Source organism: Mesoplodon bidens, assembly GCF_964165515.1.
Source record: "Mesoplodon bidens genome assembly, chromosome: 17".
Classification (NCBI taxonomy): Eukaryota; Metazoa; Chordata; class Mammalia; order Artiodactyla; family Ziphiidae; genus Mesoplodon; species Mesoplodon bidens.
Genome location: NC_138174.1, coordinates 67,146,182 through 67,171,208, shown reverse-complemented (window position 1 = coordinate 67,171,208; position 25,027 = coordinate 67,146,182). Strand labels below are relative to the sequence as shown.

The 25,027-nt window shown below is 38.7% G+C and overlaps 1 protein-coding gene across 3 annotated transcripts in view; it reads right to left on the bottom strand.

Annotated features, from left to right (window-relative positions):
* Window positions 1-25,027, bottom strand: part of CLYBL (citramalyl-CoA lyase) — a 234,720-nt gene that overhangs the window by 10,567 nt on the left and 199,126 nt on the right. For all 3 annotated transcript variants that reach the window (XM_081214653.1, XM_081214652.1, XM_081214654.1), the window contains exons 3-7: window positions 17,925-18,113; window positions 13,860-13,961; window positions 12,004-12,097; window positions 10,521-10,688; window positions 5,851-5,975 (exon numbers count right to left, since the gene is read on the bottom strand). In XM_081214653.1, the coding sequence (XP_081070779.1) occupies window positions 5,851-5,975; window positions 10,521-10,688; window positions 12,004-12,097; window positions 13,860-13,961; window positions 17,925-18,113 (678 nt within the window). The remainder of the gene's footprint in view (window positions 1-5,850; window positions 5,976-10,520; window positions 10,689-12,003; window positions 12,098-13,859; window positions 13,962-17,924; window positions 18,114-25,027) is intronic.

Sequence of the window (25,027 nt, the reverse complement as noted above, 5' to 3'; positions counted from 1 at the left end):
GGTTCAGAACTGAGAAGGAGGGAGCGATGTGGGGAATAATAGCAAGGAAGTTTGGGAAGGTACAGGGATACTCTGCTCTTTCCTTCCTCATCAGTTTCTGCTCATGCAAAAAAAAAAAGTGCATGACTAAGAAAAAGATTCTAATCTGAACTAATGAAATTCGCATTTTGTTTGTGACTGAATACTTTTAAAGCTCTATCAAATTTTGATCATTAGCGTGCAGATTCATTGTGACCGAACTGAAACCAGATTTAACCTATGTTCTTATCTTTATTTACAAAGTGAGCCCCCAAGTCTGGTCAGGTCTCTATCACCACCTTGGCTGTGAGTGACCTTGGGTAACTTCCAAACCCAAGTTGGGTCTCAGTGTATTTTATAAGTTGTAAACCGAAGGGATTTAACTAGAATATTTCTGAGATTTCATCTAACAGAATTACATTTTTAAAATGGAAATTGAGCATGAAAAAAATCCTGAAACATATAAACCAGAAGTATTTTGATTAAAATATCCTTCAGAATGTGTTATAAATTAAGGATGAAACAAACGACTTTAAAAATTATCAGATTTAACCTACATACAAAATCTCTTATCCTCTAACACTAAATCAGCCACTTGCCACTAAGCCTATGTGAAATAGGATATGATCAGCAGTAAAACTGTACTGCCTTGCTTTAAACGTTTAGAAATCTGCAATTTGTTATTAATCAAATCAACCTTAAAGTCACCATTGGCAGACTCTCAACTTTTCTAAGAACTTGACTTTTTTTTTTTTTTTTTGCGGTATGTGGGCCTCTCACTGTTGTGGCCTCTCCCGTTGCAGAGCACAGGCTCCGGATGCGCAGGTTCAGTGGCCATGGCTCACGGGCCCAGCTGCTCCACGGTATGTGGGATCTTCCCGGACCGGGGCACGAACCCATGTCCCCTGCATTGGCAGGCAGACTCTCAACCACTGCGCCACCAGGGAAGCCCAGAACTTGACTTTTTAAAGTCAAAATTATGGGATATAGGTCTAAAGATTTTCAATGAACAAGGAAATAAATGGAGAAATGCAATAACTAAGCATCTTAAAAGTAGAGTGACGTCCCTTCCTCTTTCACTTTTACTGGCAATCACTCAGTTCTGATTTTAGCATTTCTGCTAACAAATAAAGGGGGCAAGGCTGTGGGCAGTGGGATGCATGAGTGTGGGAGGGCACACTGTTGTCTATTAGTGGAAGCAACCGCTTCCTTTGACAAAGACAACAACCAAATCTTTGGATGGTTTATTTGATCTGCGTGAAAGAGTGGCAGTGGGATTTCTGGCACTTGAATAAGCGGAAACAATATTTTTGGCTAGAGAGACTTCTGAGTTCTCTCAGGGAGCCTTCTAGAAGGCCATCTGGACCAAACAGTATTTCTTTTGTAAAGCCCTGCATTTGGAAACACAAACGAAAGGTGTCTGAGCCGTAATCAGATACCTATGAAAATAATTTGCTTTCAATATTGGGGAGGGGGAATTATTCTTTGTAATTTTCTAGACGAAAAGACTTACATGAGGGAAAAAACCTCTTTCTTTTTTCTTTCTTTATTAAGATGTAAGTTCCCAATTTATATTCCTATAGAGGATTTGCTTATTAATGTAAACATGTTAATCTGCATTATTGCTCTCTCTTGAGTGAAGTTAGGATGTTTCAGTTATGTGTGTTGTTCATAGTTGTTATGTCAGCTAGTGACCTTATTTTTGACCTTTATAATTACTAGTGGAACCTAGATTTTAAAGGTGGACACTTTCCCTTCCTCGGTTTTTAGCCAGCTTGCGAAGCTATAATGAACAAAAAATATTGAAAAATTTAAACAAAATCCTTCCAAAACCAAATAAAGCATTTACAGATTTACTATGAATAGAGTGCTTAGAATACTGAAAATGAAGCAAAGCTATACTGGTAGCCAGACACTGCAGAAATATGAATATTCTAGCATAGTACCTTTAAAGATCGATCTCATGTAATACATGTTGCTATTCTTAATACCTTTTGCTATTTTTTCATATTTTTCTGTTAGAGCCACCATTTGAAAAGAAATGGTAAATTCTTAATGTAGGGTTTCCTGGGATTATCAATCATTTTAAAAAAGCAACTGACTATTTCCTTTAGCTGTCATTTTTGCCTAAGAAGTGATGAATTTAGCACTGAGTTTATAATACAGATGTGAAAAAATACTCAGTAGCATACATTTATGAATGTATATATATATATAGTATAAATATGTATATGTATTTATTTATATACAAATTACAGTTTCTATTGATATCAACTAATATTAACTAATTATTTGCTTGGGATGATTTCAATTATCCAATTTCATACTAGATAAGGTTCTTAGTTGGTAACAAAACAAGTGTTAAAATCATATTTTAAAATGAACAATACTAAATTCAGTTCTGAATGGAGAATTTTCAAATATTGGAATCATTGTTATTACGAAAAAATGACATCAAAAATGAAATTAACTTTTAAGAAAATACTTTACAAATTTAAAACAAATCATATGGGAGTGATTTATCCTGGCTAAAATATTTCACCAAATAATTTGAGACTAAAATAGTTAATGACATGCAGGCTGTATCTCAAATTATATTTTTCTGGAAGGATGAAAGAAAAAAATCAAGTGTGATTAATAGTGTGGATATATACCTCACAACTGGTGTCAGCTAAAGTAGAAATATTTTAGCTTATGGGAATTAAAATAGGAGCATAGAGTATGTGGAATGTTTACACTTTTTCCAACAGATTTTAATGAGTCCCTAATATCAATCTATAGCCCTAATTCTTATGATGGGGACTGTCATGCCAGACAAAATTTTTTAGCCTGAAAATAAATATCTTTAGTTTCCTGAAACAAAGCAGTCACAAGTATCATTACCTGCCAAACAGAGACAGATTATATGAGCAGAGAGTTATTTTTTATTATTTTTTAATGTAAAGTATTTTTTAGCCAACACTAGACTAAGGGCATCAAACTTTATTTCCTTAGAACTTTTAATTAATATAGAACAAAAAAAATTCCCGTGATATTAAAGACTAAACCCCAATAATTTATCTACTTGTGATCTAAGTATTCTCATGAAGTTTGTTATTTGGAGGGGACAGGAAAAAAAAAAGGTAGAACTTTAATTTTTGAATAATAATATTATTATCACTACAGAAAATACAAATGACCCAGCACTAACTGTGAACTTCAGCTATACCTTTCATCTTAGGGCAGAATATAATTTAAGATGGGAGCAGGAAGTAGAGAAAAGCAATGATACATAATTTTGCCTTCTTGGGTCATTTCTGCTTGAAAGCATTACTTGAATGAAATTTTCAACAGAGGGCGAAAAAAGGTCTTTTAGAAATTTGGAAGTATCCCACTAGGACACAAACCATCAGTTTCCCATCACTGAGAGAGTCACCTGTGCTTTGGACAAAGTATCCAAGGGTTTATGTTTTCATCAGTGAGTCACATTTGAAATAAAACAGATTAGATGTTTGTTGGAAGCAATATTTTATACAACTGAGCGACCTATTTATACTAAATCTTTACAAACAGAACCTACATTATTTAAACCCCAAGACCCCTCAAGACCCAGAGTCACCTACCTGCAGACCCAATTTTTGTGACCAGCCAATTTATAGGCAAGGTGAAAGAAACATGCGGACTGGATAAAATAACCATATGTTCCCACTGGAAGCCCCATTACTTGAATCATTTAAACCTTGCTGGACAAAGCACCAGGAGAATTTGCTGTAGGAAACAAACCTACACGAATGGGGCAGGGAAGAAATGACCTAATAGTTAGTCTCCCTTCTGCTCTAATTTCTATGGTTCTGTGTTAAGAAAAGCTATTCTACCACACTGTTGTGAAAGCGTATGTCCCAACAAGAGGGCATTTCTTATTTAAAAAAAACAAAACAAAACAAAAAACAGTTCAGAATTTAACATCTAAGTTGCCATCATCAAAAGGCAAGGACACTTTAGGGCAATTTTCCCTGGGAATAGCACTTTCAAGATATAATGGAAAAGGGCTGTTTTTCCCTCATTCAAGAACTTAAATGCTGATAAAAGAGTGTGTTTCTAGTTTGAATTTTCTTTGCTGGCTACTGAAACTTAGGTAACTTCTTCCATACCTCTAGCTGCTTATAATGCCAGTGGCGCCCTTTGATTTTATCCAATGTGAAACCCAGTGTAGACAGTTCAAGAAGGCAGTGTTAGCCCAGACTGGAACTCTACTTGGTCTGCCGTTTTGATGGTCCCCATCCTGCCTCAGTTTACTTCAGTAGGAAGTATTTATCAGGTACATATCCTTAGCTGGCGTAAGGCACACACAGAGGTACAGAACATTTAGTGAGTGTGTGCACGGGCAAGCATGCAGGAGAGGGGAGTGGATGGAGTTACTTGATGTATAAATGTAAAAGTATACGGCTCTTCTCTCTAGATAAATATCTATACTTATTCATGGAGGATCTGGATTTTGGGATCAAGATATAGAAATGGACATAAAACATAATGTCAACTGAAAAAATCTTTTTATGCACTGCAATATGTTTTTTTTGATGGTCACTACTGATTTGAAACGAAAGGCTGCTGTTTATCCTGAAACTGGTATAGTCCAAATGGGATGTCTCCAGTGTCATATATTCTGTCTTTTGATTTTAAGTGCAAGTTTGTGCAAAGATGAGCCTGAAAGTGTGTGAGGGTGAGCATGTGAGCATGGTTGGAGCTGAAGGCAGGTAATGAGAGGGAGGGAGTGACCCACTTAATATTGTTACCTACTTTCGAAAGTCCTGGGATTTTTAGGTGTTTTTACTGCCAGTGAAAAGTGTAAGCCACACTTCTCACACTGATGTCACCAGTTCACCACTGAAAACGAATTTTTTTTTTTTTTTTTGTAGGGGGTACTGCTGTTTAACATTTAGAACCTTCATAATGTTTCAACATTCTTTCTCCCCTAAGTACTTTTGCATTACAGGCATCAAAACTTCACTCCTTATGTAAGTAACAAGGCCAGGTTTAGATATAACCTCTAGGATGGATTTATAAATGCAACTTTCCCCTCATCCTCTTAAAAAGAGGCAAACAGTATTATTGCAAATAACCTTTAAGATAATTAACTGACAATGCTGCAACTAGCATAAAATCTTCCTTCAGGCGACACCTAATTTAAGTGTTACTGGCACAAAGTGGAGACAGATTGTGCATCACCACTGCAATATTTACATAGCAGAAACCCACAGAGCAGGAAACGCGAGGCTCAATGATGCACTAAATTAGGAACAACCATACTCCAGTGTTAATTTGCTTTCCATTCTATCCAAATCTCAGGTCCAGAAATTGGTACTAACACATATACAACCTCCCACTCTTAAATGACTAAACCGGAGATTTTTGTACTTTTTTCCCCCCAAATTAAAAGAACTTGAAATTTATTTATTCTCTCCACAAGAACCATTTGATCAAACTGTGTTTATTTCATTACAACTTGCTCTCATTCTGATCTAAAATTATTTTCATATGAATGCTGCATCGGGTCTGTAGAGTAAAACTAAACAGACTTCTATTTTCTCAAAGGCTGCCAATATAATTTATGAAAAAAATAAAATGAGAAACTTGAGATCCAGTGAGTGAAATATTTAGGAACATGGAAGGGCAAATTTACCTTAAGTGAATTTCTCAGTGATAAATGTTGTCCCCCCTAAGCCCACACATATCCTCCTCCTCAAAATACGAGTTTTTAAAAACCACTCAAACAATATATATTTTTCCATTCTTCCCCACAGTATTTTAAACGCCAGTTTCACCAGTGTTTCAAGGCATTAACAAAACATTTACCTTTCCTAATTGTTGATGTTCTTTAAAGGCAGCAATCAGTTCTTCAGCCCACTTAATTTTTTCAGGGGAAGGAGAAAACTGCTCCTGGACCACTGCAATTTGGTTAGGGTGTATCACCTGCTTACCTACACAAAGATTAATAACACCGGAAACACAAAACAACAAACAGATGTTCAAACAAAATGTCTCAACCATGCCAGTCTCCTGAATGCCTTACAGTCTGTATGTAAAATAACTAATTATTTTTAGAACTTTTTAAAAAGAAAATAACACAATCAGGCAGGCTTTTCCAGAATACCCCATAAGAACAAATACAACAATGGGAGTAATTGTGTTTCCGATCCTATAGAAATGCCATCTTAGAGCAGATAATCTCTCATTTTTAGTTACAGGTGGATTGACCAGGCAGCTCGCTGAATAACTGCTTTGGCTGGAACTTTAAAAGGATAATGTCTGCAAATTAAAGTGATTATTTTGAGTTAAAGTAGAAAAAAATTACATGTTAATTCTTTCCAATTCTGCAAGTTGTCTTTTGCTTATTCTGTACCATTATCCCATCTTCCATGATTTCTTTTAAAAGTGGTCTGTTGGTTTTCATAAAGCTTACAGAAGCAGACATTACAACTATATTAATACCAATAGTGTCTTACAATAATACATTCAATTTTCTTTCTTTTAGATGAATTTAGTGTATCCCTTCTAACCACTAACAGAAAATTGGATTTCAATGAAAAAAATTTTATTCAGTATAGTAAAACAGAAGGCAGATTTGAACACTGTGATCTCTAGATTACTCCATTTAAAAATGTTTAAATAAAAAATTACATAAAGCTTCTCTAACCAAAAAAAAAAACCCCTCAGATTTTCCCTTTTTGCTTATGGAATGAAGATTGGATATTTCTCCTTTATACAGACGCTTAGACACCCCAGAAGAAATCTTATTTCTGTAGTAACGGTTTTAAAAAAGCTTTAAAAAGGACTCTTAAATTAAAACATTATACAAAGATAAGAGTCACAGGATTCTATGAAACCATGTAGTCATTAAAAAAACAATGTAACAATCAGGGAAGAGTGGAATCTAATCAGGTCATTGATAAAATGCAACATAATTTAATGTTATAATAATGACGAGATTATATTTTATTATATGATAAAATTATAGACATATTTGGTTCTTTAAAAATGAATGTACACTTAATGATAATTTACTCTGCTAAGTATATTTGTTGGCATATCAACTTGCTTTGCTTTCGAAATAGCTGCTTTAACATATAGCCAGTACAAATTATATCCTTGATGTTTTATAAAAGGTGCATTCCTGTTACTGTCATTATTCTGTCAAATAGAAAAAAGAACAATGTTTCTAAAAAAATTTTTTTAGTATTTCATGAAAAAGAGTTTAAGTAAATAAATATGACAATATCTTTTCTTTACAGTAGCATAATTAAAACATCCTCATGTTGCTATTTCATTATCTGTCAGCATACTAATAAAACATTAAAATCTTATATAAATAAAGATGCTTTAAATTACTTGAGGAATAATTTCTGGGAACAAATAACATCAATGATGACAAATGAGACTTTTTTCAATAGTAGATATTGAAATTATATTTAAGCAATCTAACAGTTGTTACAATATTATTAATAAAGGATGTCAGTTCTGGTAGTCATTTTGTACTAATTGTTAGTCCTGAATTTTATAATTTATGTACATAATTTACACTGATGTGTAAAAAGCCAGATTTCATGGGAACTTCTTGGTACAGACACTATAAATTGAGACGCAAACATAAACTATTTACAATGCTGTGAAACTAATGATGGCTTTTAAGTAGCCATATTTTGGTACTGAGGCTAATTTTAAGATATGTGTTAGGTTTTAGAAATTTATGAACCTCCATATGAGAAGTTATCTTTCGTCAAATCTTATATATCCCAACAACTGAACATCAGACTTTAATGCCATGTGGGAGCAAAGCAAATATTTTATACATAAGAGTTGTTATTGACAAATTACTGAGAGGGTGCAAAATTGGAAGACATTAAAATTTATGACCATGAAATCCTTTTTACAGTACCACTTGATATATCGTGCTTTAAATCAATACCTGTCAAATCTTTTAGGTAACTGTATGATGGTGTCATTTTTGTCTTCTACAAAAGACTGCAAAAAAGAAGAAAACCTATAGTGCTTCATATTTATAATCTTTCTTCTCAGCATGTAGTACTAGAATAACTGTGATGACTAAGTCGGCTGTTAAAGCTTTATTCCAAGATTTATTTTTGGTTTCTTTTTATAAAAATAATTCCTGAAGTTAATAGTCATTTATACAGCCAATGCATTGACTTAAAATCAATTTACATGGATTGCGGCCCCATGAAACAATGATTACAGAAAAGAAACTGTAACCAGCTGTTTGTTACATGGCTAAGTTTCAAAAAACCTACAACTCATTAAAAAATATCTAATTTTAAAAAGTCGAGAAAATCCTTATTAGCACAGATCCTTATCAGTGTTATGGATAACATAATACTTTATTGAATTTTAAAACTTTCAACCACTTGCTTCAGATAGGGTGTGTAGCTCTCCTTCTTTTTTCCCCTCCTTCCTTCCTTCCCCTTTCTTTCCTTCCTTTTCTCCCTTCTTGTGCAAAGCCCAAAGTATGGCAAGTAAATGACAAATAATTAGGACAAGCAGATCGTGAGTGGTCTAAAATACTCATTAAAGCATTTATTGTTTAAAAATACTACAAATAATCTCCTATCTTATTATCAGACTAATTACCTTTTCTTGGTGTATAGAAATATAATTGGGACAATAAAGACCTTTTTTCTAAAAATTGCAAAATGGCTCTGAAGTTTAGCTTCCTACTTTACTGACTTGTTCACTTGAATATATAATGGGCACTGTACCCTGCGTGCCTCCTCATCCTCTCCCCTCTCCCTCCCACTTCCATTTTTTTTCTGATTTAATACTCCCTGTTGTTGAGAAACAATAGTGCCAAGTCCGTAAGCTCCTCATGCTGAGTTGGGCACAGTCTAGAAATTTAAATCTGATTTGAAATAACTTGTCTTCTACGATTGAATTAGGGACCAATTTAATTCAGTCCTGTCTCTTGGAGAAACTCTCAAACTCCCTTATAAGTTCTGGAGCAAACATTTACCCCAGAGGAAGCAGAGGACACCCAGGTTATCCTGAGTGATGGTGAGAGAGGCCCCCACCAATTTAGTGTTTTCTGTTTTTTATTGTATTAGTGCCCATTTCAGAGCAACATCTGGCTGCTTGGCAGCCAAAGCCACATATTTTAGACCAACAACATCGGGGTCTGTTAGATAGATTTCATGGAGTTTTTCTCCAACTTTTCCATTTGGGCCACATCCTAACAGGTCGTTGGAAAGAGGCAGGTGTCACAGGCACAGAGACAAGGACAACACCAGGGATTCAGTGGAGGGACTCTTTCTTTCTCAATCACTATTAAAGGTAGGGAGGATTCATTTATTAATAGTTCAGATGATTGAGAAATATCTCTCTATAATAGACATTTATTTATTTACTTAACAAATTGGGGGAATCACATTTTAACTCTTCATGTTAAAAACACAAACACAAAGGTCAGAGCTTTATTTAATTCTATTATAACACTAAAATGGTTTCTACAGTCTTTCAATTTTACTTTGGGTTAAATTAACATCCATGAAGGTATCTTTTACATTGAAGGTCACTTTATGAAATGTTTCTTTCATTAACCTCTAAATGAACACATTTCAAAAATATTTACAAAAGGAATAGCGTGGATGCTTGTCTCTTTTCCTTATTTTTTGGGTGCATCTCTGATCAGGATATCCTTAGAACTTGCAGCAGGAGAACAAATAAGAATAAAAGAGCTTATGGTGTTTTTTATCCATCGTTATATACGTGTGTGTGTGCGTGTGTGTGCGTGCAACTGCTGACATGTGTTTGTGTATAGAATCCTATTGTGGTTTTTCAAAAAATAGATTTCTGTTGCAAAAATACAATTTTCGGTTGCTCCCTGGGCTCCTGGGTGTCTGAGTGATTGGGCACACCAGTCAACAGATATCTGCCTGTTCTCCAGGACAGGATTTTGAGGACCTGCTGATCTTAGTGCCAGCCAATGCCCATAGGTGTCACCAGGTACACAGACACTTACTGGGGGATGGGAGAGTAAGGGGGGCTTGAAGTGCCAGAAGAATAAAAAGCAGTTATGAGATTAAAAAAAAAAAACAAAGAAGATACCACTAAATTTTTTCAGAAATAAATTAATATTTTGAATATTTGAGGAAATTTTTTTCTCCCCATCAACTCAAATTCTACGGCAGTTCCCTCAAAAACACTTCTAAAATGGCCTCATCCCTCCCCTCGTGTCAGCAAAAACTGCAACAAAATAAGAGGACAGAAAAAACTGGTAAGTAATATTAGGAGAAACTAAAACGAGTGCTTTGTTTTTTGACTTGTGGAGCCAAAGACAAACATGACAATTTGTTTGGCAGGTTCTGGTCCTGGATAACTTTTTCATGTTTCAAATAGTGGAATAAGTATATGAGACACTTGGCTACATTAGAAACACCAGTTCCTGGTTAAATTTCTGTTTTTCTGGAATGTTTGCTTAATCTAGATACTGCTTTCTAAGATATTATCAAGAATCATACCAGTAAATCCCATTGCAGCTCCTTCTCTCGACTGCTTGAGAAGCCCCTCTCCATCCTGGAAGTCGATGTACACCAGGTCTATGGCCTGCAGACCAAAGGCCTTTGCTACAACAATAATCTTTTGTCGGGCGTAGAGAATATCTTGGGTTTCCTTACTACTTGTTGCACCTGAAAACAGAATGTTGACCGAGAAAGGAGACGTTAACTTTGGAAACTGGACCTAGATATCTATTATAAAAACGCCGTTTGTAAAGACATCTCTGTTTCCTGGGGATTTCTCCCTAGCGAAATGATGATTTAAATATAAATGAAGAGGGGGCTATGTGGAGGCAGAGTTAAATCTCACATGTGTCTCTTTATCTTGCAAGGCATCTTTTCGTGTAGTTACTGGCACGTGCATTAAGAAGAGCCCCCTTCCCTATCTCAGGAGCTGGACACAAATGACTTGATAGGTCACAAAGGACTCCTGGTGTATTTTTTCCTTCTTGCCATTGCTCAGAAAGTGTCAGTCCAAAGATAGCACCATAAAAGGTAGCCAAACAGCTGTGCGTGGAAATAGTTAACTTCCGTCACTGAGCACAGAATTCGTGTGCTGTGTTTGTAATGCCATGTCATAACAGGTTCTGAGCCAAATACTGCAGCTTCAGGGTGTGGATGGAGAACGTGGGGAAACGAAAGGACACTCATTTTGAGGGAGGCAGAAAGTGTCCACTGAGCTGTTGGATACACAAAAGTCTCCTGGAAAGACTGGTTCCTCTTTTTCCCCCAGGAGGGGGGTAACTGTCACTGTTTATATTTGGACCGTATCACTGCTCAGGGAAAGCTCTTGTATTCAGGCCACTGGGAGTGGTGTTCTGAAAACACTTTGTGGCCTTGGCCTCTTTTCTAGATGCACTCACAGCCTCAAGTTAGTTATACATGCACCCAGACCAAAGACATAGTGCCCAAGGGATGGGGAAGATCAGTGGAAACAAGCATAGTACCTCAATAAATATTTCATAATAAAGGGGTTCTGAAATATATCTTAGGGGGAATTTAAGATCTATTTTAAAGTTTTACATACTTCATTTAATGTAGAAAATGATTCATCAAAGCAACGTGAAACTGCCTTAAATTTGTGTTAGAAGCCTAGACAGCCGTCAGGCTGATGGGAAAACAACACATTTAAGCAACAGAGAGGCTGTTCACATAAAGTAGTTATTATGAACACAGTAGACGTCATATATGCCTGAACATGTCTGAGGCTATGACACGCTCTTTATTAGTTATTTTATAAATGAATGGAAGTGATGATGTAGTGTTCTGGAAGAAGGACAGCTATGAGGTGCCCTAAATTATCAGGAAGTATTACCCATTCAGCTGAAAAACCATTGTCATGGTTGGCAAATATATACTGTCATGTAAATGCCCATTCTTGAAGGGGCAAAGAAAAAACATATACACATATGCACAGAGAATGAGAAGAGAAACATGTCTTTGACACCTATGCTGGCTCGAAAGTCTTCTCCTCCAAAAATGACTGCATCTAGAAAAAGACCCACTCGAGGCCCGTTCTTTAGTGCTTCTTCACACACTGCCTGTAAAAGAGCAGAACAGAACCAGAGCTCACAGAAATGCACCCATTAGAGAGAAGCGGCATGGCATATTTCAGTAACAGAAAGGTCCACCTCGTAACACAGTTTAGCTGAAAGCAGTCCTGAAAATGCAGCCCCAATTCACCCCTTTCAAAAGGTATTTAATATTGTCCAAAGTAAGTATGTTGCATATATTTGCTTTGCTTAATGGATATTAATATAGTTAGTAGTATATATTAATACAGTTATAATGTTCAAGTTTTAGTTCATCCAATCTTTAGAGAAACTTTCAAGTTAACTCATTTTGATTGGACTGTAAGTTATTTCTGTTCTTCCAAAATTTGTTTTTGCTTAAAGAGACCCTCCAACAATAAACATAAAACCAGAGGAGAAAAGGAAAGAATTTTAAAATCAAACTAATTGGATTATTTGCATTGGGATCAAGATTTCTTAGTAAATGGTCTCAGGATTAAAGACAAACAATACAAAAATCTACAACTCCAGAGGGGAAAATAAAAATGCAATAAGTCATCCAAGATGTACGAATAAGCAACTTGGACATTTCTCTGTGAAATTAAAGATGAATAACAGTCATCTTAGACAGGACTGTGATGCTACAAAGGTGGAGACAAAGCCTGCTAACATATGTGGGTGGGGAGGACATGAGGAACCGGTGAGGACACTGTTGATTAATTTCAGAGGCTGCGAGTGCTTCTAAGTATATTATGAATAAAATGGAAAATCAGCACTTACAATGAAATCACTGTATGAATCTAGTTGCATCTAAGAAATATGCGTTGACTATATTCTCAGAATTCTAGGGCAGGCTGGAAGGATCCGTGCTTAGTGGTGTAAACATGCTGATCACGAGGCCCGAAGCAGCCCCCCAAACACTTGCACTCTGCCCCTCCTGCACAGGCCAGTAGGTCTCTCAAAGTTTCCTCTCGGAGCCTTCGCTCACATATTCTCTCTCCAGTACAGTTCAACTATCTTTTTTTGTTTTTGTTTTTAGGTATTTCTTCTCTCCTGCCCTCGGGGATGGGGTGCTACAGTGATGTTCACAGGTCAGGTGGAACATGAGGCATATTTTGGAAAACAATTTAAATGGCCACTGATAAAGAGGAAGAAACAAGCTAGCTATGAATTCGTTAAGGCAAATAGTTTAATGCAGCCATACGATGGTGAAAATGCTTGGCTCAGCTAATCTTCCTGAATGTATATTAGGAAATATTTTATATTCTAATGTGGCAAACTGAAATAATATAGTACAAATTAGTGTGCATACTAACTCAAAAATAGTAATCTTATGTATTAGACATCATAGATTATGTTGCTACAAAGAGGCCTGATAATTTCCCAATAAAAGGCAATTGTTACAAAAGAATAATTGAAAGTTAATTTGTAAGGGTGACAAATGTTCATGTATATTTATTCTATAAATGTAATAATTCACAGCAAAAACTTATATAGTTTATAAAATTTATATAGATTATTTAATTAAAATTAATGCCAGGAATATATAAATATTTCATTTAAATATTTAGGACTAGGAAGTTTTTCCTTGCTACTGCATCTATTTCTTTGTTTTCTAAGATGCTCACAACCTGGTTTTGGTTATTACAGATAACAAATGGTGCTCAAGGTTTACTCTGCTTATAAATCTTTCTAGAAAAATATTTTAAGTAGATGTTAAAATTGAAAAGAAAAGTTCTCTTTAGGTAATAAATAAAATACTAACTTACTAGCCACATTATGGTTTTCTTACCTTAAAATTGAGCAAACCCATTGCAGTTTCCACAAAAGGGATTAAATTCATAGGTTGTTCAAGTTTTCGGCCTTGTAAGTAGAATGAAAATTTGTCTGAAAACTAGAATAAAAAGTGTCATAGGTAACTAGTGGGGGAAAAAAATGTACAATCATTGAACTGTAGAATAGAAGTAGTATTTAAGTCTTTGACCTGAGGAAGTAATATCCCAGCCTCTTTCATCCACACAAAGAATTTAAAAAAAAACCCAAAAAACGGAAAAAACAGAGGAAAGACCAAAGAGAAAAGGTAACAAAGTTCCCAGCAAACTAAATAGTAAAACCTCAAGCATTAAAAATTGTTTTTTTTTTCTGAAGGAGCAATTTGAGGCCTAGGAGTTAAGAGGTGGAAGGAGAGATTCTCAAGTTTAAATGCTTTCCTTGAAAAGGTTTTTACTTAAGGCCTCTCGCCTTCCCTACGTTCAGTGCTTGTGGCAGGCCCCTAAAACAATGAAGGCTTGCTCTACCTGCCATTCTGGTTTTGTTTCGGACCCTGCACAGACATCGGTGTAACTGTTCAGCAGCCTTCTACGTGGAATCCATATTATTCATTATAGCTACACTACCCTTTGTTCGGAGGTTTTTCTTCATAATTTTTTAGCTTACCTAGGAAGACCTTAAAAAGGAAGTTTAATTCTTTGAAGACCAAAGCTCGCCAATTTTTTCCATGAGACCAGTTCACAGCTAGCTCTGTGCTGCCAGTGGGGTAGCCCAAATTCCAAAATCTATCATCTGGAAACATACAAAAGCTCTTGCACAGATCTCCCCCCCACCCCTTTCAAAGGAGAAAAAAAAAAAAAAACCCACCACACTCTAAATTGTAAATCTATTATGTCTATCTAGATCTAATAAGATGTGGGGAGATAAAAAAAAAACACACAGGTACAGAAAAAGCTATTTTTGTAAATAAAGATAAAAACATATATATCCATTTTAAATTTAAGGAATATTCAGCCATTAATGGATATCAAAGGAAAAGGGAATTTTAATCATCTCTCCATTCAGTCTCAGTTGGGTAAATCATATCTAAGAGATTTGCATAAATATAAACCATCAAAGACTTTTCATCTTCAAAGGGGGTTTCAAGACCCTATAAGCTTTGTACTGTAATCATCGCAGGTCACCACCCTGCAGGAATAGGGCTGCTATGGCAACATAAAAAAACTAATGCTTAAGGCTTAGCATAATATTCTGACTAATAGAAAGGAAACTCATTTTAAAGGCTGGCAGCCTATTTACCAGAAGCAGGATTAGAGGTGTTATTTCCCCTTTTAGCTGCACCCCCCCACCCCACCCGTGCAGCACCTCCCTCCCCAACCAAAAAAAAATCTAATCACTGGGATCTTTAAAAAGCTTTTGAGCGATTTGCAGTAACTTTACAATTAGGCTAAAATAAATCACAGCTTTCAGTGATGAAGAATTATTCCCAGTTGCTCCCGCTACCCCTCCCTTCCTCAACACCATGATCATCACCTCCTTAGCAACTTTACAAGGGAAGGAATAACTCAACCAAAATAGCAAGAAGGAAGAGAAGGCTACAGTTTCAGGGGACAAAATGTATAGTATTCCACGAAAACGAAAATAAAACCTAACTTATGGCACATTTAAGCTAGAAAATGGGTGGTAAAATATTAGTGGTTTTGGTGTTACCTGTGCACTGGAGGAATTTTGTTTTTCTTGTTAAAAAAAGAAAAACGTGCAATGTTACTTGCCCCATTCTTTGGCAGTGATAATGGTTATAACCCCAAAAACTGTAGAGTTGAAAACTAGGTGAATCCTTTACAACAGGGAATACCCCTGTTCCTAGTGAGAAACATCTCGAATGCCTTTGTTTTTAAGGCAAGAGGGGCATTTAAAAATTACATATTCTAGCCCATCCTCCTCCTCCTCCGCCCCTTCTTTCTTAAAAAATTGCACTAAGTACTAACACAAAAGGTAACTAGTGGAGAAGTTTCAATTAATTTTTTCAAAAGGAGACGATTAAATGTTTCCGGCCTGGTAAAGTGTTCATTTCAGCGAGGTGGAGGGGACTGGGGGCGTGGGGGGAGGAAGAGAAGGGGGGAAATCACAAAGAGATTGGGGAGGAGATGAAGTAGCAGGGCTCAGCAATTCTTTCAATTCCAGTGCACACCCAATAGTGTGTTGGAAGAATGCACCCTGTTCGGGATTTGTGGGAGAATTGTCCCACGACAAAGGAGGCCGAGTCACGCTTGTTATAGTCCAATAAGCCGTGCCAGTCAAACAAGAACCCACACTAGCGACAAAAGGCCAGCAAGAGATTCTCACACAAAAGAAAACAAGGAAGCCCATCTTTCAGTTGTGCATCAGGCTCTGGGTTTTATGCTTCACATAAATACAAACGGAGAGGAAAAAATAAACAGCCCAAAAGACTTCTGTTAACTAGAAATCCTATTTAGATTTCGGTATGTTCCTCACATCCAAGGATTTAAAACAGTGAACAGAGGCCTTAGCTGAAGGCCGGGGTGAGCCCTCCCCTCTCAAATGAGGGGTAATAACGGTGATAAATAGGCACTAACTATGAAACCAAAAGGGAACAGTGACTTCAGATTCCATTTCAATCAACTTAAGACACATTCGAATGGGGTTCTTGAGGACATTAACCTGCTATCACTAGGATCTCCCAGCTCCTGAGGGGTGACCTTGCTGAGAAGAGCTCCAGTTTTGAAAGTAAATACGGGCCCTGGAACGGAGGTCTTCAGGAAGACACCAATGCAGAGCTGACCGACAGAAAAATAATGGTGGCTACATGTGTAATTCTAAACTTTCTAGTAGCTACATTAAAAGAGTAAGATGAAACAGATGGTGAATTTAATCTTAATAAGAGGTTTATTCAACCCAATATATCTGAAATATTATCATTGCAACATGTCATCAACATAAAAATTATTGGGATAATTTACATTCTTTTTTCGGGGTGGGGCGCCAGGGAGGGTGCTATGAAGTCTTCAAAGTCCTGTGTATCTTACAGCGCATCTCAATTTGGACTGGTCACATTTCAAGTGCTCCGTAGCCACATGTGGCAGGCAGCCACGGCACTGGAAAGCAGAGAGCTGACATAGCTACATGCACTGAAAAGGTAAGCAATGTATTTGGGTGTCACAACTAGAACTCGGCGTATTGCTACAGTTGTAGCCATAGACTTAGGGATCACCCTAGATGTGGCATCAAAATCACCACTGTCCACACGCCCTTACCACGCTTCCAGCACCTGGGTGCCATGGGCCCTCCTCTCAGGAGTGGCACAGTGGAAGTGTACTGTATTCGGCAGAGATCTGCAGAATCACTGCAGCCCCTAAATAAAATGTAGCTTCACCCTCCAACCTCTACCCCACTTTAACAATTAAAACAATCATAGTATAATTAGGCCCATTTCAAAGTTTTCTTAAGTAATTTGACATGCCAGGGGTTTATTGGCTGAAAAATCTGTCATGAAACAAACACACCTGTCAGCAATTTAAAAAGGATGAACTAGAAAACTGTTCAGGAAATAATATCTGTGCTAATTAAAACCACTAGTTAAAAGCTTCCTGTCTCTTCCTATAGTTGCCCTAAGGAGTGACCTTTTCCTCTCCTCCTCTAGGTTCATTTTTTCCTTTGCAGCTAATGTGCTTTCACTGTCTCTGATGACTTCAAATGAATCTGCCTAAGAGGTATGCAAATCACTGCTCTTCCAGGTGGAGGGTTAGGGCCTGGCCGGGTGTAGTCTCAGGTAAGCTGGTTTCCAGGGGCTGCCCTGGAGGAGGCTGTTCTGTCTAAACCACAGATCTGTTAAGGCAGCAGAAGCGTCATTTCAAGTGCAGAGCTGTTCCAGTGAACACTTACGGCAAAGCCAGGTTCTCCTTGTGTGCAGGAAACGGTCTTTGGGGCCTGCTCCTTTTTCTCAGTTCCCTTTCTCTTTGCTCTGTGTATGCATTTTCAAAACCTGCAGCACCCAAATCCTTCCTTTCTGCTACTCCTTGTTAGCCTCTCCTGAGTCTTTAATTAAAGCAAAGCATGAGCTACTCACCCACTGGATTTCTTCAGGATCTTCTACCTTCGGGAGCATCAGGCTGGAAGGAAGGACCCGGGACCGCAGGAGGGCCTGCAGGTCTTCTTCGGCCAGACCACTGGACACTGAGTTGATTCTTACACACTTTTCAGTTGGGCCCAGATCAAAGTCTTCAAGAGTTTTCACTATTCTCAATCGAGCTTCATCCTATGAGTGTAGATAAAATGTATCTCCTAAGTTTATTTATCATTGAGAAGAAACACAATCAAACTGTCTATGAAACTCTTATGTGGATTGAGAGTCTGAGCACCATTACAATGTCTACTATGTCCACCAAATAACTGGTATTTGAAATGAGTTGTCCAATCTGATGGGCAAGTGACTGATTTCCAGACTTCACTCAAGATGACTACACCAGAGATGAGAGCCATTGTAATGCACGTTGGTGAAACTCTAAATAGTGGTCTCAGGACTTCCCTGGTGGCGCACTGGTTAAGAATCTGCCTGCCAATGCAGGGGACATGGGTTCGATCCCTGGTCCTGGAAGATCCCACATGCCGCGGAGCAACTAAGCCCGTGCGCCACAACTAATGAGCCTGCGAACCACAACTACTGAGCCCACGTACCACAACTACTGAAGCCCGTGCACCTAGAGCCTGTGCTCCGCAACGAGAAGGCCGTGCACTGCAACGAAGAGTAGCCCTCGCTCGCCGCAACTAGACAAAGCCCGTGTGCAGCCACGAAGACCCAACGCAGCCAAAAATAAATTAATAAATTTATAAATAAATAGTGTTCTCCTTTTGTGCATTAGCATTACTTTCCCATTGGAAAGGTAAAATAACTAATAGGTAACATTTACTGAGCATTTACTAAGCACCAGGCATGGTGCTAAGTGCTCTAGCTGCATTTTCTCATTGAATAAATACAAACAACTAGATAACTTATGGATTCATGGTAGTCTTGACTGCCAGCATATTCACATTAGGGAAAAAAATAAGGATTTGTTTTTCTCTTTCCACACGCGTCATGCTTTTTTTATTCACTTAAAAATTTTTTTGCAACTGAGTTGAATCTTAACATTCAATTAAGAAGGCACTCACAGGAAAATGACACTTCACACTACAAAAAAGCTCCAGCTTATTCAGATGGAAGGCAATAATATCACCAAGAAATCCCTTCATGAAGTGGTAGACAAATACATTTTTTGATTTGATTTGGCAGGCTTTGCTCCACAGTTAAGAAAAGCTGAAAGGTTGAAAGTCTGATTCAGTATTTGAATTGTTCCCAGAAAAACTGTATAAAACCAAACATGTTATTTATTGGCTTTGAGTTGGGGTGATGAAGGGGGGACAGGGATTGGGGAGAGAGGAGTGCACTTGGGGCGTGGGGGCCGGAATCAAGGGAAAGAAAGCCCTTGAAGTCATTACTTCCTGCCAATTTCAATTTCAAAACCAAATTCCTCCAACTTGCCAACAGCCCTCAACAAATTCTCATTGTCAGAATGAACACTTATCAAAAGTAGTTTCGGGCCTCCCTGGTGGCGCAGTGGTTGAGAGTCCGCCTGCCGATGCAGGGGATACGGGTTCGTGCCCCGGTCTGGGAGGATCCCATATGCCGCGGAGCGGCTGGGCCCGTGAGCCATGGCCTCTGGGCCTGCGCGTCCGGAGCCTGTGCTCCGCAACGGAAGAGGCCACAACAGTGAGAGGCCCACATACCGCAAAAAGAAAAAAAAAAAAAAAAAAAAAAAAAAAAAAAAAAAAAGTAGTTTCATTTGGGAAGGGTTTTTATGATACTAATAAAACTTTAAAGCTTCTCACTGCTGATGAATGTAGTTTGAAAAAAAAGGTCTTAACAATATATGGCCATTTGGTTAGCAATTGTTATCTAGGAAAATAATAAACCAAAGCAGAGAGAAAAAAGAATTATTTGAGCCAATATTGAGTTGAAGTCCAATCAAGGAGACAAGCCAAGACAGCAGATTTAAACCAGGCGGATGTAGGTCTACGACCGGGTGGAAGCAGGGAAAGCCTCCAAATGTGGTCTGAGTTAAACAGTGTGAGGAAACCAGCTTAGAGTTGTCAAGTCGGATGGACGCAGAGCACATAGGAGCAGTTTGGACAGCTCTGTGGAGTCCTGATTTACTGAGCTCTGACTGCCAATAATTATGCCAAGCTTAGACAAAAGCAAGAGAGAGCTCATGCCAGCTAAAGTGAGGAAGGATGCAGCCAACAGTGGCTTGGTTCCACACCTTGCTGTGGGCTGTCCCACAGCAATAAAATGCATCCGCTTGCCCTGTCATGCCCTCTTGCTGCAGCTACAGGATAGGAAGATCCTGAAGGTGAAGGTCAGAAGTCAACGCAGTAGTATGGTTCCAAGGCCATCGACAGCTGTCGAGAGAAATGCTTCCTGTGTGTATCTAGATCCATGGCCTCAGAGAACCAAAGATGTGCTATGCTCCATGAAGCCTGGCACAGCTACAAACCCGGGATGGCTTCAGCTCAGAAAAGTTTCAACTTCCAGGTTTCCTTTCAAGGGCAGGTTGGGCTTGTAAAGGGTCTGCTGGGACAAAGTGAATGGGAAATGGAAGGGAACTAACTAGATCGTTTGGGCTGAAGTGCATTTTAAAACTTGGGTTACTTGAGGGACTTCCCTGGTGGCGCAGTGGTTAAGAATCCTCCTGTCAATGCAGCGGACACGGGGTCGAGCCCTGGTCTGGGAAGATCCCACATGCCATGGAGCAACTAAGCCTGCGAGCCACAACTACTGAGCCCGTGTGCCTAGAGCCCGAGCTCCACAGCAAGAGAAGCCACCGCAATGAGAAGCCTGCGCGCTGCAACAAAGAGTAGCCCCTGCTTGCCGCAACTAAAGAAAGCCCGCGCACAGCAACGAAGACCCAATGCAGCCAAGAATAATTAAACGAGTAAATAAATTGATTTTAAAAAAACCCAAAAAACTTGAGTTATTTGAATCATCTCCATCCTCCAGTTTAATCTGCATGTGCGCTCAAGGACGCAGGATCCCTGGCAACATCAGCTTCCTAAATTGTTAATGTTGGTGTCAAACAAAATCTGACCTCTAAGCTGTTTAGTTGTTTCACTTGGATTCGAAGGGACTGTTTGTTCAAAGCTCATGTTCTAAACCTGTTTGTGATTTTTATCTAAAGTCAGATTGCCATGGTTTCAGCACATTCCGGTTTACTTAGTAAAATTCAGCCCTTGTGAAATTGGCTGCAAATGAAGTACCCCATTCCAATTTTAGGCATAATCTGATTAGTACTTTTCATGCTGTAATAATGAGCAGTGAATACTCAGCATTTTATTAGACTTTTTTTCCTCTTTCTGGCTCAGAATTAAAACCAAGCTCTTTCCACTTCATCACTCTGTACCTTTCCAAAAAAAGATGATGGCTTTGGAGGTATATTGCCATACAACACCCTTATTAACGGGCTGTTGCTTGTGACAATTTACATAAGTGAAGTGTGCACCCTCTGCTGTGTATCCCAAAATATCCAACAACTTCACTGAATTTACACCAACCAACAAGCATGTTGATTTTTTTTCTTTTTGGTATTTTAATGGTGAAATATGTTACTGTGCTAGCAAACGCACCCATGCCATCTGTTGGGTGAGAGGAAGGCAGTTTCTAAGAACAATTAAATTTAGTTCTGGGTCTTCAGCTAGAGAGAGCCACAGTCCACCAGTTGTGAAAAGAAAGAAATTCTGTTCATGCTGTTCTCTCTCTAACACAGGCCTTACCTCTTGCTACCGTGTCTCTTACATCTCTCTCATCTCCATCACCTCGCTCCCTTCACACTTTCAGTCTCTTTCTCTCTCTTTTTCTTTGGCTCCTGTTTGGCCCTGACCATGCTTCCAAGTGCCATCTCATTAGGGGGATTAGTAAGACTCGGCCTGGCAGACACCACCTTCTCAGAAGGGCTATCCGGGTGATCTGCTGAGATTACTGGGAGGTAAATGCTCCCTGGAGAAAGAAGGAAAAGGAAATGAAGGCAAAAAGAGGCCACTCAAAAACAACCTTTTTTGGGGGGTGGGGTGGTCTTACATTCTGGAAGCAAAACAGGTTGTTCAAAATGAAGGTTAGAAGGAACTTCACTCTTAAGTGTGTTAACACTGCAGGACAGCCTTGGTAAGCATTTCTCAGTGTAGGATGAACTTGTCCTCCTAAAATCTGACAACCTGAAAAGAGGCAATAATGAATGTAAGGCCTTCCTCAACAGTTACATGAGATTTTTGCAGAGACTAATTACCTTTGTGTGTTTGTAGCATGTTTGATTCCAGAGGTGGGCTCTGCAAAGGCCACAAAGAAAGGTGGCCCAGGTCAGACTCTTCACAGGCCCTGGTCCTAAAAGGTGGTATTACCAAAGTTCCCACATTCAACTGATATTTCGTGCCATGGGCTGCTCAGTGCAGTGGACCAGTGGGTAATAAACTTGTCCTTATACATAAGCCACCGTATTATGTGACTCTGTCTGGGTCAGGAACCAAGGCGTGCTATGATTTCAGAGACCGGGTTCTTATCACCTGGGGAAGAGACATGCTCTGCTGACGTAAGAAAGCGGATAAATCAACCATCACCGAGACCTGCAGACTCTGAAATTAAAGGAGAAAATATGCGTGCCGTTGGTTCAATTGGCACCCATTAAAGCTAATAACTAATCAGCCGTGCAAGTTTCTAGCTCAGAATGATCAAATCTGCAAAGAAAACAACATCCGTCCACTTTTACACTCCAGTGGAAGAGGTGGTCCCTCGCGGCGGGGCGGCACAGTCTCGCCATCTGGAGAATAAATCGAGTGTGAAGTACAGTATAGTTTGGGACCAAGCTCCGTGGCAGGAGCTCAGCAGTCAGTTCATTAGTTCCAAACTTCCAGGGATTAGCGCGACATCAATTCTACTGTCGGATAGGAAGAGACAGACAGGATACGAGATTCAAGGGGGATTGTGACAACCAGGAGGAGCCCCTTGGGCTTTTTTATAAAACTACACAGTATAAACATACGCAAATAAGTGTCTTAAATAATAGCATTATTACAGTTTCATAACATCTGAATTAACACCTTTCTCTTCTTCCACCTCCACCCCAAAACCCTGTATGTTAATAACATATAATGTTTTCAGATGAAATCACCAAGACGACCCTGAATGCAACAGGAGCAGTGAGAAAGCTGTGCGGCCGAAACAAGACTTGGGAGTTAAGAAATACGGAATATTTTCTAGGCTCTGGGGAGATGCCATAACCTTTGTGATTTTTAAAAATGAGCAATTACTATTTTCATCCTACAAAAGGCAAATTGCCATGCCAATACTCAAAAACACTAGTGAATTCTGTCTTTTCTGAATTTGTCCATCTCACCTCACTTCGATTTCATCTAATTCATAAAATGATGTCATAAGCATGGATTGGAATGGGCAAAAGGCCCTGATATTGGCATCTATATAAAATTATTTTTTTTGAAAAATTTGAGATCGTTCGGTTTAAAATAAAAAGTTCTGATGTACTGTTCCATTTAAGGATCTCCTTTTTCATATAAGTTCTTTTTATACACTAATATTAAAAAACAGAAGTGCCTGTGACAGTCATCATTAGAAAATTACTGTATTTTTCTTACAAATGTATAAAATGTATTATAATCACAGAGACTGCTATAGTGACTGCATTAGAAAAAAAGCCAAATTCTCACTGATTATTACAACCTGGTAGTGTTTCTTTAGGTAAGATGGTAGTGTTGAGTTTTCTAACCCCAAAAAAATCTTGGTTTGCCTGTTTTTTTTTTACCTTTTTTTTTTTTTTTTTTTTTGGCTGCACCACGTGTGGCATGCGGGATGTTAGTTCTCAGACCTGGGATTGAACCCATGCCCCCCTGCAATGGAAGCACAGAGTCTTAATCACTGGACCACCAGGGAAGCCCCTTGGTCTGCCTGTTTTTGAAAAAAGAAAATCTACAGCAATACTGAATATACCATGAGTTAACTGGTTAAAATTTCATTCATCAATAACACCAAAAGCACCGGTAACAAAAGAAAAAATAAACTGAACTTCATGAAAAATTTAAAATGTTGTGCATCAAAAGATACTTTCAACAGGGTAAAAAGGCAACCCACAGAATGGGAGAAAATATTTGCAAATCATATGTCTGATAAAGGAATATATATTCAGAACATATATAGAACTTCTAAAACTCAGCACCAAAAAAACAAACAACACAATTCAAAATGGGCAGAGGACTTGAACAGACATTTCTCCTAAGAAGATATAAAAATGGACAATGAGCACATGAAAAGACGTTCAATATCATTAATCATTAGGGAAATGTAAATCAAAACTACGAGACACCACTTAACACCCATTAGGATGGCTACTATCAAAAAAAACAGAAAAGGGCTTCCCTGGTGGCGAAGTGGTTGAGAGTCTGCCTGCCGATGCAGGGGATGCGGGTTCGTGCCCCGGTCCGGGAAGATCCCACATGCCGCGGAGCGGCTGGGCCCGTGAGCCATGGCCGCTGAGCCTGCGCATCCAGAGCCTGTGCTCCGCCACGGGAGAGGCCGCAACAGTGAGAGGCCCGTGTACCGCAAAAAAAAAAAAACAGAAAAAAACAAGGGTTGGAGAGGATGTGGAGAAATTGGAACCCTTGTGCACTGTTGGTGGGAATGTAAAATGGTGCAGCTGCTATAGAAAATATCATGGCGGTTCCTCAAAAAATTAAAAATAGGACTTCTCTGGTGGTGCAGTGGTTAAGAATCCGCCTGCCTGTGCAGGGGACACGGGTTTGAGCCCTGGTCAGGGAAGATCCCACATGCCATGGAGCAACTAAGCCCGTGCGCTGCAACTATTGAGCCTGCGCTCTAGAGCCCGCGAGCCACAACTACTGAGCCTGAGCTCTAGAGCCCGCGTGCCACAACTACTGAAGTCTGCGCACCTAGAGCCCGTGCTCCATAATAAGGGAAGGCACCTCAATGAGAAGCCCGCGCACCACAACCAAGAGTAGCCCCGCTCGCCACAACTAGAGAAAGCCCGCGTGCAGCAACGAAGACCCAACGCAGCCAAAGTAAATAAATAAAATAAATTTATTTTTAAAAATTAAAAATAGAATTAACATACGATGCAG